Source organism: Peromyscus eremicus, chromosome 8a (assembly GCF_949786415.1).
Source record: "Peromyscus eremicus chromosome 8a, PerEre_H2_v1, whole genome shotgun sequence".
In the NCBI taxonomy this organism is placed as follows: Eukaryota; Metazoa; Chordata; class Mammalia; order Rodentia; family Cricetidae; genus Peromyscus; species Peromyscus eremicus.
In genome coordinates this window covers 83,446,796-83,462,198 of record NC_081423.1, presented here as the reverse complement: position 1 = coordinate 83,462,198, position 15,403 = coordinate 83,446,796, and the positions used below count along the sequence as shown (strand labels likewise).

Genomic DNA, 15,403 nt, shown 5'->3' with positions numbered 1-15,403 from the left:
GTTATATATCAGCTGTCTTCTGTTATGAAAATCATGTGTGCCTTCATGGTTTTCCCAATTGAGTTCTCCCTAAGAAGGACTAACAGTGTGCACTGATCACTCTCTGGACAAACACATTCCAGGCATTTGGAGAACAGCCTCAGGAAAGGCTTTCTCTGGAATCAGATATCTCCCCTAGCCACTTTCAAGGACTAAAGGAGACACCACCCAGGTGGTCGCCCAATTTCCGAGGACTAACAGTGATAATAACCCACAGGCAAGTCTCCTGACTTAAGGTAAATTCCACAAGGAGACACCGCCCAGGGGGGGGGGTGCCCAACTTCCTAGGACTAACAATGATAGCAGCCCACAGGCAAGTCTCCTGATTTAAGGTAAATTCCACAAAGAGACACCGCCTAGGTGAGGTGGACATTAAGTAAATAGCTTCACACAATTTAGCTCGGACCCTCCCTTTATAGACCAGGACTTCAAGGGCTCAGGGGAGAAGAGAAAAGACAATGGAAGAACTAGATGGGTAAGAACTTGAAAGGAACAAACTGAGATAGGGAAGAACTAGATTGAAGGGCTAGAAGATAGTACTAGAGGAACGAGATGAAAGATGAGGAAGAGCCAGATGGGGAAAAACAAGATGAGGAAGAGCCAGATGAGAGAGAAGGAGACGGGAGAGGAGCTGATAGGGGAAAGAACTAGATAGATGAGAACCTAGAAGGGACAGAACTAGATGAAGGAATTAAGATAGAACCTAGAGGGGACAGTAGATAAATATAGAGAAATCAGGCAAGAACGGAGCTAGACATGAGAGCAGAATAGAAGCTGTGTGGAGAGAGAACTGCCACAGAATAATAAAGTGTATGAACTAAGTTTCGTGTACATAGATTAATTTCTTTTTATCAAAGATTAATTATCAGCTGGTTGTAGATTCTTCCCGGACCCTGGGAGGGGACTATCGAGGGGCTGGACCCCCCAAGTCCCCGATAGCAGCTCTTCAATCGACACTCACTGGCTGACGACCCTGGTTCCTTCCCCTAGGCATAGGGATCATCCTGTGCTTTTTCCAGGTTTGAAGACCTGTTCCAGCAGGTCAGGTCCCTGGACCACTGGCCTGTCACAAAGAGCCTGCCTGGGGGTGATATTTGAGGAAGATCTTCTTGGCTAGGTCCACAGTGTCCCCCTGGGGTTGACTGGGATACCTCTTCTTGTTGATAACGAAGGCCTGCTCCAGTGGGAAAACATCCTTCTCAAACTTGCGCTGTTGGAAGGGGACGCCGCTGGCGAGGCTGTGAGCCAGAGTCTCCATGAAGAGACCCCAGCGTGGCTGGTAGTAATCGGCTACCAGTCCTGCCAGCTGCTTATTGGCGTAGTCCAGAATGTTACCCTCAGGCCCCCACAGGGTCAGCTGGTAGCGGCTGTTCTGTTCATAAAACTGGGCCTCAGCTTCACTCACAGCCACGGCCCGGGCCTGATCCAACCAGCTGCCCAGCAAGAAGCGGCTGTCGCTTGCCAGTAGCTCATCTAGGGCAGGTAGGAGCATATAGGCCAGACGGCCTCCTGCCCTGAGCAAGAGATCCAGCTCCTTATTCAGGTAGGCGGTCCTTGCCTCCTCATAGCACAAACTCACCAGCTCCTGCACTGCTTGGCGGGTGACATCCACCAGGTCATAGCGGAAGGCTGGGCTGGCGGTCAGGTTTGGAGCAGCTGTTAACAGCAGTCGCCAGGCCTCGAACACGTCTGACCGGTTGTACCAGACAGTGGTACTCATCTGTAGGGATGGCCGCTTGACCAGTGGGCTCCGATTGTGCCCACTGCAGGTCTCCCCAGAACAGTTGTAGACACTCCTGAGGAGGAATCTCCAGGCTGCCTCTGCATCCGGCTGGGAGATCCCATATCGGCGGCTGGCAAAGCTGCTCACCCAGGCCACCAAATCCGGCACAGGGTCCTTGCGCCAACCCAGCTCAGCCATGAGAGCATAGACCACTTCGTTCTGGCCGATGCCCTCAGGGACTATGCCGGTGCCGACCATGGTGGAGTTGGGGAAGAGGTGAGCTGTCCTGGGGCCTTGGTTCACAGCCTCCAGGGTTCCAAACAGGCCATGGTTACCCCCAAAGTTGTGCAGCATGCACCAGATGAAGGGCTGGCCGTGGAAGGAGGCTGTGTGGACGTAAACAGGCTGGCTCTCAGCAAACAGGTCTAGAACCAAGAGACGACCACGGGGCACAGCCTCCAGCACGGCCTTGATCTGAGCAGGGCCCCAGAATTGAGGCTGGTTCTGGAAAAGCCAGCCTTGGAGCAGCCACATAGCATCAGGGTCCACTGCAGTGGGGGGAGGGGAGGAGACAAAGAGGAGAGATGAGGAGAGGAGAAGGGGCTGATGCTGACCCTAATCTGCCCGTGAGGAAACAGGCGATTATCACAGGTCCCATCATCCCCCGTGACTGATCCACTTCTTACTCTGCCATCTCTGGGATCCTTCTCCCCATCCTGCCTCCTCCAGGACAGTACTTACCTGGCTTCCTGGACATCAGAGCTATTCAGAAAGCTTAAGATATGGATGCCTGGGCCCTGAAATTCTGGACCTGCTCAATCAGGAGACCCAGGGGTTGGGCCTGAGAAGCCTCAAATCTGGCAGTATTTGGGTTTAGATATAGCATTTGAGTGTGTTTCCCAAGGGTTCATGATTAAAAGATTCAAATTTCATGCCTAATCTCCATTGTGAGATAAAAAGGTGGAGACTCAGGTCTGGTCTACGAGATGGCCCTGCCAGGAAAGGGTCTTAGTGCTAAACCTGACATCCAGCGTTTCCATGCATGAGCCCACATGGCGGAAGGAAAGAACAGACTCCTACAAGCTGTCCTGTGAATTCCACATGTGCACCTGGGGTGGAATACATACACATACATAAATAGATGTAACTTTTTTTTTTCTGAGACAGGGTTTCTCTGTGTAACAGCTCTGACTGTCCTGGAACTCACTCTGTAGCCCAGGCTGGCCTTGAACTCAGAGAGATCTGCTTGCCTCTGCCTCCCGAGTGCTGTGGTTAAAGGCGTGGGCCACTACCACTGTAACTTTTCAACTAAGAAAAAAATAGAAGGGGCTGGGTATGGTGGCTCACGCCTTTAGTCCCAGCACTTGGGAGGTAGGGGCAAGCAGATCTCTGAGTTCTAGGCCAGTCTGGTCTACAAAGCAAGTTCCAGGAGAGCCAAGCTGTTACACAGAGAAACATTGTCTTGAAACTACCCTCCTACCCCCCCCCCCAAAAAAAGAAAAAAATAGGGTAGGTTTCAGAGTGAGGCTTGGGCCTCTGGTTCCAGATCATGCTGGGAGAGTCCTACTCAAGGAAGCACAAGCCAGTGTGTCGGTTTTAGGACAACGGAGCACCCCACGGAGGGCTCTCCCTTACTTGGGCCCCCCTCTTCCATAAGTGGTAGAAAGGAGTCTTGGTCTCATGTCTGTGGGACAGGATGGATGTGTAACCTCTGACCTTTATGACTGATTTCAATCACGACGTGGAAACCAAATAAATCTTTGTTGCTGAGGTTTTGTTTTGAGACAGGGTCTTTCTACATCACCCTGACTGTCCTGGAACTCACTGTGTAGACCTGAACTCACAGAGATCCACCTGCCTTTGCTTCCTGAATACTAAAATTAAAGGCATGTGCCACCATGCCCGGCTCCAAATAAAAACTTTATTATTGTTGTTGTTTGTGTGTATGACGTGTATGTGGGAATCACAGGACAACTTTGTGGAGTTGGTTCTTTCATTCCATCTTTGTTTGGGTTTCACGGATCAAACTCGGGTCATTAGGTTTGAATGCCTTAACTCACCAAGCCATCTCGCTGCTCCTACTACCTACCCCCTACTTGAGAGCTCAGGGTCTCAAGTAGCCCAGGCTGGCCTTGAACTCCTGATCCTTCTGCTTCCACCTCTCAAGCGCTGGGGTTACAGGCATGTGCCGTCATGCCTGGCTTAAAATCTTTTTTTTTTTTTTTTTACTTTTTTTTTTATATATTATGTATACAATGTATACAGTGTTCTGCCTGCATGTATCCCTGCAGGCCAGAAGAGGGCACCAGATCTCATTATAGATGGTTGTGAGCCACCATGTGGTTCCTGGGAATTGAACTCAGGACCTCTGGAAGAGCAGTCAGTGCTCTTAACCTCTGAGCCATCTCTCCAGCCCCCTAAAATCTTTTTAATAGGTTGTGCTCCATGGCTTTTTTACAAGGCTGGGCATCCCGCTCCATGAGCGAGTCCCACCACACAGATGAAGCAACAGACGCTAGACGGGCAGGAACGAACCCCAGGTCATGTGTCACTCACCACTGTCAGCCAGACCTCAGCACCGGAGTGGGTAAGTGAGCTGGCATATGTGCACAAAGGCCGGTTGAGCTGGAACGTGTGGTGTCACCAGGGCACGGGTCCTCATCCCACCCATCCCCTCGCCCTGATGCCCCAAGGGGTTTCCTAGCCACCATACCCGCAATCATGGCCTCATAGACAGCTGCCGTGGCTGCGGTGAGGTAGGAGGGCTCCGAGGAGGGAGGCTGCATCTCGTTGAAAGTGTCAGCCCCATAGATATGATCTGTGCCAAACTCTTTGGTCAGCTCCCGTAGGAAGAGGCTCCCGATGAGGGGGAATATGGGGTCTCCTGGAGCCAGAAGGAAGGAGCAGGAGAAGGAGCAGTTGAAATGTCCCCAGCTGCCCAACTGGGTGACATTGACTTGTGGGAACACCCTATGGAGGAAAAAAAAGGATCAGGGTTGGTGGAGGCTGACACAGTGTTTGACTTGGCCCTTATGCCCCTCGTCGGCCTCACATCTGTGGCTTTCCGGACTGTGTCTGGGTTTCTCATACCTCCATGCCTTTACACATGCTTTGTCCCTTGCCTGGTAGCATTTCCTCCACCTCTAAGGCTTACCCACCTGCTTCTTCCTCACTGTCCCTAAGAGCCATCTGTCTCAAAAGCTCGGCTATCTTCCTCTGCCAATTATCTCTCCTTAGGGACAGAGCCATGGGCACCTTGTCACTACTCCCCAGGACCCAGCACAGGACTGGGTCTGACATCTGTAGACGCCTGGGAAAATGTTCCCTGAGTGAAAAGAATAAGGTTCCCACCACTTGGTGAGCAAGGTGGCGGGGGAGCCAGGCAGTGCGGAGTGTCACACTGCGACAGTAGTGTGAGCCAGGTGCTCCCGGGCATGCTGAGGGTCCCCGGAGGTGCTGGCAAGGTTTGACAAGGGGGCACCTCAGCTGGACCTTGAAGGTCCGTCCAGCCACAGAAGAGAAGACCGAGGACCAACACCCTCCCTAGGCCACTGGAAAGAGCAGCTACTCACTGACATTCTGTGCCTGGCAATATGCATGCACACCCCAGGCTGGCAGGACAGCAGGTGAGGGAACTATTTGTTAAATAATAAAATTACACACACACACACACACACACACACACACACACACACAGTTTAAGTTAGCAATTGAAGAATAGCTCAGCAGTTAGGAGCACTTGCTGCTCTTGCAGAGGACCCAGGTTTGAGTCCCAGCACCCACAGGGTAGTTCACAGCCATCTGTCACTCCAGCCTCAGGGAACCCGATGTCCTCATTTCTTCTCCATCAGCACCAGGCACGCATGTGGTACACAGATATCCATACAGGCAAAACACCCATACACATAAAATAAATAAAAACCTTTTTAAGTTTGGTGAGTTTTCTAAGTTTGATGCTAACAGTTTGGGAATACTTTGAGATTCATTTATTTTTATTTTATGTGTATGAGTGTTTGTCCACATTTATGTACGTGTACTATGTGCATGCAGCTCCTGAAAGGTCATCAGCTCCCCTGGCACAGGAGTTACAGATGGCTGTGAACTACTCTGTGGGTGCTGAGAACCGAACCATGGTCCTCTGCAAGAGCAGCCGTGCTCTTAACTGAACCACCTCTCCAGCGGGGGCCGACCCCGTGTGTATAAATTTACACATATAAAAACTGGGTTTCTCTATGTAGTTCAGGTGGGCCTGGAACTGGTGGTGTCCCAGTCTCGATCTCCTGAATACAGAGATTGGGAGAGTGTCCCCATCACACCCAGCAATGATTCCATTTCACAAGCAAGGAAACTGATTCACTGTCCAGGCAGTGGCTGACCACAGTGCTGCAGGCCGCAGGAATATATCATAAGAACTCAGCTGGTTATGGCAAAGTCACTACCTGGAGGAATCAGGGAATTCCTCCAGAGGAAGCCAAATCCCAAGGAGTTTTTGGCGTTACTTGGCTTGTTATATATCAGCTGTCTTCTGTTATGAAAATCATGTGTGCCTTCATAGTTTTCCCAATTGAGTTTTCCCTAAGAAGGGCTAACAATGTGGACTGATCACTCTCTGGACATACACATTCCAGGCATTTGGAGAACAGCCTCAGGAAAGGCTTTCTCTGGAATCAGATATCTCCCCTAGCCACTTTCAAGGACTAAAGGAGACACCACCCAGGTGGTCACCCAACTTCCGAGGACTAACAGTGATAACAGCCCACCTGCAAGTCTCCTGACTTAAGGTAAATTCCACAAGGAGACACCGCCCAGGTGGTCGCCCAATTTCCGAGGACTAACAGTGATAACAGCCAACATACAAGTCTCCTGACTTAAGGTAAATTCCACAAGGAGACACTGCCTAGGAGAGGTGGACATTAAGTAATAGCTTTACACAGTTTAGCTCGGACCCTTCCTTTTATATACCGGGACTTCCAGGGCAGAGAGAGAGAAGAAAAAAGAGAGTGGAAGAACTAGATGGGTAAGAACTTGAGAGGAACAAACTGAGATGGGGAAGAACTAGATTGAAGGGCCAGAAGAGAGGACTAGAGGAACAAGATGGAAGATGAGGATGAGCCAGATGGGGAAGAACAAGATGAGGAAGAACGAGATGAGGAGAGAGGAGGAGATGGGAGAAAAGATGATATGGGAAGGAACAAGATGGATGAGAACCTAGAAGGGGCAGAATAAGATGAAGGAATTAAGATAGAACCTAGAGGGGACCGCAGACAAGTGTAAAGAGAAATCAGGCAAGAAAAGACCTAAATACGAGAGCAGAATATAAGCTTGTAACTGACTCAGAAGAATAAAGTGTATGGACTAAGGAGTTTCGTGTACATAGATTCATTTCTTCTCATCAAAGATTAATTATCAGCTGGTTGTAGATTCTTCCTGGACCCTAGGAGGGGACTATCGAGGGGCTGGAACCCCATAGACCCCAATACCACAGAACCAGGAGTCAAGTGACACCAACCTCCCAAGCTTCAGTGTTGACATCATGCTTTTCAGGGCAAACCTTTTCCCTTTGAGTTGAGTAGGGAGGGCCTCACCTGGTGATGGCCTTGGGGACATGTCCTGCGAAGGCAGGTAGCACTGGGATCATGCCGAAGGAGCGCATCCGGTCCAGGATCCGATGCTGGGAGGGACACAGGTCAATGTGACAGGTCCTCTTGGGGGGGGGAGCTTGCTTACTCAGGGAGGGAGGGAGGTTTCCTATGGGCCAGTTAGGAGCCCGAGGCTAGCTAAGCACCACCATCCCTGGATCTGAGACCACCCAGCGCCCATTCTGCCTTTCCCCTCCCCACTCTTTACCTGCAGGTAGAGTTGCTTGAGGTGCCAGGGGCGGGAGAGGGGGCCACCCCAGGTGTGCAGGTTACCCATGCGTTCCCAGGCCAGGAAGGCAGGACCGGTGAAGTACTCATCAATCTCTGACTGGGTCAGGCCCAAGGCCAGGTACACCTGCAGAAGAGCAGAGCCCCCACACCTATAAACACAGGACTCTCCATCCATCACGTCATAAGCACTCATTCATCACTTCTCTGGGCTGGGTACTATCACTACTAAGCTAGAACTGGAATCCAGCCTATAGGGAGCTCACAGGCCAGGAGAACACAGACCTGTTGAGTAGGAGAAGGCACTCAGTGTCACCTTTGTGGGATGGATGAAGATAGGGGACCCAAAGGGGCTTTCTTTGTGATCCAGAGAGAGTCTCTGTGTTGGTTATTTTTGTTTGTTTCTTTTATTATTATTAATATTATTATTGTTGTTGTTGTCGTCAACTTGACTTAAGTTAGGGTCATCTGGGAAAAGGAAACGTCAACTGAGAAAATACCCCCATCGATTGGCCTGTGGGCATTTTCTTGACTGATGATTGATACAGAAGGGCCCAGCCCACTGTGGGCAGCGCCATTCCCAGGCAGGTGGTTCTGGGTGTGCAAGAAGGCAAACTGAGGAAATCAGGAGCACGTCAATATAAGCAGTGTTCCTCTGCAGCCTCTGCCTCCATGGTTCCCGCCCTGTCTGAGCTCTGCCTTGGTTTTCCTCTACGATGGTCTGTGACTGGGATGTGTGAGCCGAATGGACTCTTTCCTTCCCAAGTTGCTATAGATCATGGGGTTTTATTATAGCAACAGAAGGAAAACTAAGAGGTCTTGGAGCAAGGTTGGCCAAAGGGAAGGGACTTGGTCAAGACTAATGATTACTATGTAGCAGAAGATGACCTTGACTTCTTTCTTCCGTGTGTGTGTGTGTGTGTGTGTGTGTGTGTGTGTGTGTGTGTATGTGTGTGTATGTGTGTGTGTGTGTGTGTGTGTGTGTGTGTGTGTGTAGCCCTCGCTGTCCTGGAACTCGCTCTGTAGACCAGGCTGGTCTCAAATTCACAGAGATCCATCTGCCTCTGTCTCCCCAATGCTAGGATTAAGGGTGTGCACCACCACCACCCTAACCTCGAATTTCTAACCCTCCTACCTCTACCTGAGTACTGGGATTACGGAGTACAGGCATGTACCGCCATTTCCAGTTGTTACAGTAGGTTGCTGGAGTCTCATCTACAGGAAGCACCCAGATGGATTGTCCCACCCGGAGAAGCGTCAGTCCCCCAGGGCCAGTGGGTGTGTGAGCTGGGGAGGAAAGCGTGAGGGGCCAGGTTGGCACAAACCCGCTGCCAGATGGCCTCCTGGCCATTCCAAGCCAGTGCCAGGTTGATACCATTCAGCGCCATCCAGTCAATCTCTTGCTCCCATCGGGCCCAGTCCCACCACACGAAGGAGTAGCTGTGCGTGCACACATTCTGGTAATAGCGATACCTGCAGGTAGGGGCACATTATTGGGGACATATAGGATGCCTCACTCACCCATCACCCTGGAACACCTCAGAGGCAGCCTGGCTCTGGAATACTACCCCCAGCACACACACACACACACACACACACACACACACACACACACACACGACAGTGGGCAAAGATTTCAAAGTGGCCCCTCTACTGGTCATTCCAGATTCACCCCAGGTAAAGCCAACACATAGTGCTGGAACGTCCCTCAGGGCTCCATAATCTAATAGCTATTGTGAATACATAACTTCATTTTCATCCAACATGTCCAGAGCCCCTACTGTGCATCGTGGGGGAGTCCTAGGGTGTCGGTGCAAAATTGGTCTCTGTCCTGAAGAGGGTTCCCAGCTCCTACAGTTTGATGGGGGAGACACATCATGCCCATACAGTGTGACAAATGCTAGAATAAAGGCCCAGGGCTTCGGGAAGGGTCACTCCACGGCATCTTCAGAGAGGCCAAAGGAGGAGCATGGAATGCATGGATCACGAGAACGCCTTCGAAACTCTACCATCACGCTCCGAGTCTCAATCCACAGCGCGGCGGGCGTCATTATTTGCAGCAGGGGCTCTGGGAAGCTAAGTGACTTTGCTTACGAACACACATCTAGTTAGTGGGAGGAGCTAAGATCTGAAGGCACAGCGGTGGGACCCCAGAGCAAGCACTTCCTTCTCGGTCTTCTAGGTGTCTGTAGCTGCGCCTGTCCCCACCCCAGCGCGGTGAGCCTCACCAACAGTGGGTGCCCCGGGGCCACTTAGGACCTACAGCGTTAATACCTGTTGGGCGTGGCCTCGGTCAGCTCTTCGGCCACAGCGGGCAGCGGCCGCGGCAGGTGCAGCTGAGAGCCGGACCAGGCCACCTGGCAGCCGCAGAAGTCGCGCAGGTAGCGGTACAGCCCCGCGGCGGCCGCCACCCCCGTGGAGCCGCGCACACGCACCGGCGTCCCGCCGCCGCCGCTCAGGCTGTAGGTGTCCAGACCTGACTCGGCTGCCAGCGCGCGCTCTACCGACACCAAGAAATCGGCCGCCGGCCCGGGTCCCAGCAGCCGGGCCACCAGCTCCCGTACGGCCTCCGCCTCCCGAGCCTCGTCGCCCACCGAGCCCCCGGCCAGGAGTAGGAACCCCAAAACCACGGCCAGCACCGCGGCTTCCATGATGCCAACCTTGCGGAGGACCGCTCACAACCAACACTAGCTCAGGGCCAGGGGCGGTGCTGCCCGCATCCAATCGGCTGCGGACTTCGGGCCACGTGGCTTGAAGGATGGGCTCCAGCTACCCGTCTGGAAACTTGGTTTCCGGACACAGACCCTCCGGGTCTGCTGACCACGCGCGTGCCTGGAGGACGCGTGACCCCCATCAAACATCCACGGCCATTTGGGACGCTGCGCATGCTCAAGCCCTTTTGGGGTGCAGCCCGCTTTCTTCTGCAAGCCGTCTTTCATCCAGCCAGCCACTCTTTTCAGTGCTGAGAATTGAAACCAGCCAAGGACTCCACCCCTAAGCTCTATCTTCAACCCCTCATCTAAGAACTATGTATTTGGATTTTCTTTCGTATCAGACCCTGCCACTGCTACTGCTGGACGGGTGAAGGATGGCCTCGGCTGTCCTCTGTGGCCAGAGACCTGGAAACCGAACCAGAATTTCCCTGGGTGAGGAGATAGGTCCGTGGGTAAAGCACTTGCACCTGAGGACCTGCGTTCGAATCTGCAGGACCCGCATAAAGCTGGCCCGGTAGTGGGAGTCTGCAATCCCAGTGTTCGGTGATATGAGAGAAAGGGACAGCGGGCTTGGTGTGCAAAGTGACACACCAGGAAGACACCCTGTCTCAAGGTAGAAGGTGACACCCGAGATTGTCCTCTGCTGACACAAAAACAGACCTCTCACCTCAAAAGGACGGAGATAGTTTATTCTGGAGCCAAATATGAGCGACCATGGTCTGGGAACAGGTTTAGGTCACCCCAAATGTCCATGTTCCAGTGTGGAAAGGATTTGATGAATTTTTCACAGTAACAGAGCAAAGAAAGTCCCAAGTCAAGACACTTTTCAGATACATTGCTGGGGACGTCAGAGGTGGGTTACAGTGAATCTGAGACCCTCTGTTACAGGCTTCGGATGACAGTCTTGGCTTCTGGGATGATGGGAGCTGCTGGCCTGCTAAGTTAATACAGTCCAAAGGAAAACCAGTGTTCTGTACATTCCAAAAGCCTTACCTAATTGTCAGGAAGCTGTTAGGTCAAGGACAGAGGAGGGTAGGTAACAATGGCTATGGAGAAGGCTGAAGGTGACCCAAGGTAATTTGGTTCTGGACCCGCAACATTTCAGATTCTTCAGAGCCTTGAAGTTCTGGTCAGCTGCTCAGGACACGGAAGCGTCAGGAGAAACTGCTTTCCCAGAGCTCTGATTCAACCCTCTGGCCATCATGTGTGTGTCAGACACCTACACTCCCACACATACATGAGCGAGCACACACACACCATGCACACAGAAAGAAAAGAGTTTCTCCCAGGGCTGTAAGGCTATGAAGAACACCGAGGTCTCCAAAGGGGCACTGACATTTTATCCGAAACCCAAGGATGAATAAGCATTTACAAGGAGGAAAGAGCGAGCCTTCCAGGCAGAGGGATGCAGAGATAGATGGGATCGGGGAAGGTGATTTTAGCTTGGGGGATTTGAGGAAGTAAAATGTGACCACATGAGCCCAGCTTGGCTAGCAGAAGGGTCAGGAAGGGCTTTCCAGCGGATCCTCAAAGATCCTCAAAGGGCTCTGGAACAGAATCAGAACTGTCACTTTACCCAACGGGCCTGGGAAGTGAGGGGGTGACTTGGGTAAGATCCAGCAGCAGCAGCAGGAACAGCTGGAGGAGAATGGAAACTTAGTTCCCAGAGCTCGGTATGGGCCCCAAAAGATGTTCCAAGCCTTGCAGATGCTCAAGCTGCCAGCCTCAGAGGGGAGGGCGGGGCGAGGGTGACTGGTACTGGGTGGGGGCAGAGGGCCGAGGCCTCCTGAGAAAGACTTGATTTTCTAAGAGGATTCTGGAGCCCGGTGTGGTGGCACGTGCCTGGGATCCCTTTTGGGAGGCTGAGGAAGGAAGACCTAGGGTTCAAGACCTGGGTGAGTTTTGGACCAGCCCTGCTGGGGTAGGGGTGGGGTTTAGAGAGACAGTGCTGTTCCTTTCTCTCCAAGTTGTTCCTGGGGTGGGAGAGGCCCCTGCTTCTTGTCAGTTCCCTTTAGCTGGAGATTCTCATCCTTTCCGAGGAAGCAGCCCAATCTTAAACTGGAAAGGAAAGATTTGCTCCTGGGACCTCGCCCTACCCTATCCTCACGTAACATGCTGTATGTGGAGGCCAGAGGTCGTGTCTTCCTCTCGCCCTCCACCTTCTTTTTTGAGACAGAGTCTCTCCCTAAACCCGGAGCTTTCCAATTCAGCTAGGCTGACTGGCAGAGAGCCCTAAGACTCTGCCTGTCTCCCCCTGGCCCCCCTCCCAAGTGTTGGTGTTAGAGATGAGAATATGGCTTTTATGTGTGTCTTCTCATCCAAATTACACAAAAGACATCGTGGTGGGTGGTTTTAATGGCAACTTGCCACAAATTAGGACTAGAGAGTGACATGTCAGTTAGTTCCTCCTCCAGGTGCCTGCCTTGAGTTCCTGCCTCAGCTTCTCACAATGGTGGACTGTAGCCTGTGAGGTAAAACAAAGCCTTTCCCCCCCAAGTGCTTCCCCCCCCCCCAGACAAGTTTCTTTGTGTAGCCTTCACTGTCCTGTAACTCACTCTATAGACCAGGCTGGCCTCGAACTCACAGAGATCCGCCTGCCTCTGCCTCCCAGTGCTGGGATTAAAGGCGTGCGCCACCACACCTGGCTTCCTTTTTTCATTAATAAAACTGTTTGCTGGGTGTTGGAGGCAGAGGCATGTGGATCTCTGAGTTTGAGTGAGTTCCAGGACAGACCAACAAAACAAAACAGAAACCAAAAAAAAAAAAACAAAAACAAAAAAAAACCCAAAAACGGTTTGAGCTGGTGTTAGGAGCATAACTTCAAAACCGTTTTGTTGAACTCAGAAGCCGTGTTATGTGCCTTGGGACACTGAGAAACATTAGGCCTCAGAAGCAAGCTCCAGGCAGCCCGGCACCTCAGACACCAGCCTAGCCAGGGATAGGCCTTGATATGCTAATGATGATGTTGATGAGCTAGTGGACCAGCCCCACGATGTGACCCCTGAGAGCGCAAAGCTATTATTGCCTGGTGAAACGATGCAGACAATGGAATTTTGGTAATAGTCTCTAGGATGGCCCTGCCTGTGCTGTGCTCCAAGCCACGGCTTCTCTAGCCTCTAGGTTGATATACATCGGCAAGAAGACTTGAGACTCTGTGTGTGGCCATAGCTTCAGTGACCATTGGACTTGAGGCACTGTTGCTGGCCCCACACACTCTCACCTAACAGTGCTAACCATTGGCCTACACTCTCAGGGACCTCCTGAACCTCCATCAGTGCCATCCTCCCACTTGCTACGCCTGAAGGACTTGGCAGACTTGGGTAGAGCCCGCAGGCTTCTGAAGCACCCTCCCCGGAGAAGATTTCCCAGTGGAATCTTGCAGCATTTCTGCTCAGACAGCGGTCCCCACTTGGTGGGATGTCTGTTCATCTCTTATATTAGCGTGACGGCGTAAGGAATGATTGTGTGAATAAACCGAGCGCATTCAAAAGACACATCTTGTGTGGACGTCCTAATTGCAGAGTGAACGCCCTACAGCCCACAGGCCGAGCTCTCCACAGCTGAGCTTGGCAGCACCTGCCTTTAATCCCAGAGTTTGGGAGGCAGAGACAAAGCAGGTCTTTGTGAGTTCAAGAACAACATAGTCTCAAAGCTAGCCAGGGCTACATATCGAGACTTATCTCAAGCAAACAAGTCTTACCTGTATGCCTTTAGTCTTGAAGGAGGACGAGCTAGGTTCATTACTCGAGGCGAGGTTAGCAGACAGCAAAAGCAGCTGACCCAAAGTATGGACGTCAGCACAGCTGGGGATGCCAGGCTTTCAGCCTGCCTTGGCCCCAAGGGCTTCTTAGAAAAACCAGTTTTAAAGGACTATTTCAGCAGCGTGGGGACATCATCTAGGGGGGTGGTTGACCAATGAACTCCCTGCTCATCACAATATCTCCGCACTGTTGAAGGGCGGAGACAGGAGGATGACTGGGGCCGGCTGGCTGCCCGCTTAGCTCTAGGTTCAGGGAGAGGTCTCCAGGAAAGCAAGCACAGAGTGCGAGACACTGATGTCTTCTGGCCTGCACACACACAGATGGGTGGTCGCACATGTATACACATACACCACACACGTTCACACACATGCACAGAAAAAAAATAGAGTGCTATCATAAACATCCTGATTATTCTAAAGCACTCAGTGGTTCTCAGCTTTCCTAATGCTGCGACCCTTTAGTACAGTTCCTCATGTTGTGGTGACCCTCAACCATGAAATTATTTCATTGCTACTTCATAACTGTCATTTTGCTACTGTTATGAATCACAATGTAAACATCTGATATGCAGGTCATCTGATGTGTGACCCTATGATGGAGTCATTTGACCACAGAGGGGTCTCGACCCATATGTTGAGGGCCGGGCGGTGGTGGCGGAGAACATAGTTCTGAGGAGACACTTGTGTCCCTCCCTTTGTCTAGTAGATGTTTGAGACAACGCCCTGAAGAAATTTGAACTTTCCCAAGGATCTCATGCTGGGAGCTGCAAAAGCTGAGGCCCTCTGGGCAGACAGGAAGATTTAAAATCTGTTAGGAGTCATGGCAGGACAGACTGACACTGAGGTCACAGCAGGACAGACTGACCCTGAGGTCACTGCAGGACAGATTGACCCTGAGGACAGTTTGTTATGGAGATGCTGGCTAGGGCTGGGTTGATCTCCCTCCCAATCTGACCAAACTAGAGCAAATCCACTTCCCTTTATCAACTTCCTTCCTTCCTTCCTTCCTTCCTTCCTTCCTTCCTTCCTTCCTTCCTTCCTTTCTTCCTTCCTTCCTTCCTTCCTCCCCCCCCCCCTCTCTCTTTCTTTCTTTCTTGGCCTGCCTTTGCCTCCTGAGTGCTGGGATCAAAGGTGTGTGCCACCATGTCTGGCTCAATTTGTCTTCTAATTTCTACTTGTTTTGAGACAAAGTCTCATTCTATAGGCCAAGTTGGCCTTGAAGTCAAGGCAATCCTTCTGCCTCAGTCTCCCAAGTTCCTATGATTACAGGCATGCCTAGTTTCTTTTTAAATACATGGAA

The 15,403-nt window shown here is 51.6% G+C and overlaps 1 protein-coding gene across 1 annotated transcript; it reads right to left on the bottom strand.

Moving 5' to 3' along the window:
* Positions 1-989: 989 nt before the first annotated feature.
* Naglu (N-acetyl-alpha-glucosaminidase) lies at positions 990-10,309 on the bottom strand. The gene is made up of 6 exons (XM_059271813.1): positions 9,904-10,309; positions 8,955-9,102; positions 7,610-7,756; positions 7,348-7,433; positions 4,476-4,732; positions 990-2,310 (listed from the first exon to the last, which is right to left on the bottom strand). The coding sequence occupies exons 1-6, from the start codon at positions 10,278-10,280 to the stop codon at positions 1,106-1,108; spliced, it is 2,220 nt and encodes a 739-aa protein (XP_059127796.1). The 5' UTR covers positions 10,281-10,309; the 3' UTR covers positions 990-1,105.
* Positions 10,310-15,403: the final 5,094 nt, after the last annotated feature.

Excerpts from the sequence above, each read along its gene's own strand:
- Naglu (XM_059271813.1), bottom strand. The coding sequence starts at position 10,280 with ATGGAAGCCGCGGTGCTGGCCGTGGTTTTGGGGTTCCTACTCCTGGCC. Across the intron at positions 9,103-9,903 it reads ACCGAGGCCACGCCCAACAG|GTATCGCTATTACCAGAATG; the intron begins GTATTAACGCTG and ends CCCTACCTGCAG. Across the intron at positions 7,757-8,954 it reads AGGAGGCCATCTGGCAGCGG|GTGTACCTGGCCTTGGGCCT; the intron begins GTTTGTGCCAAC and ends GCTCTTCTGCAG.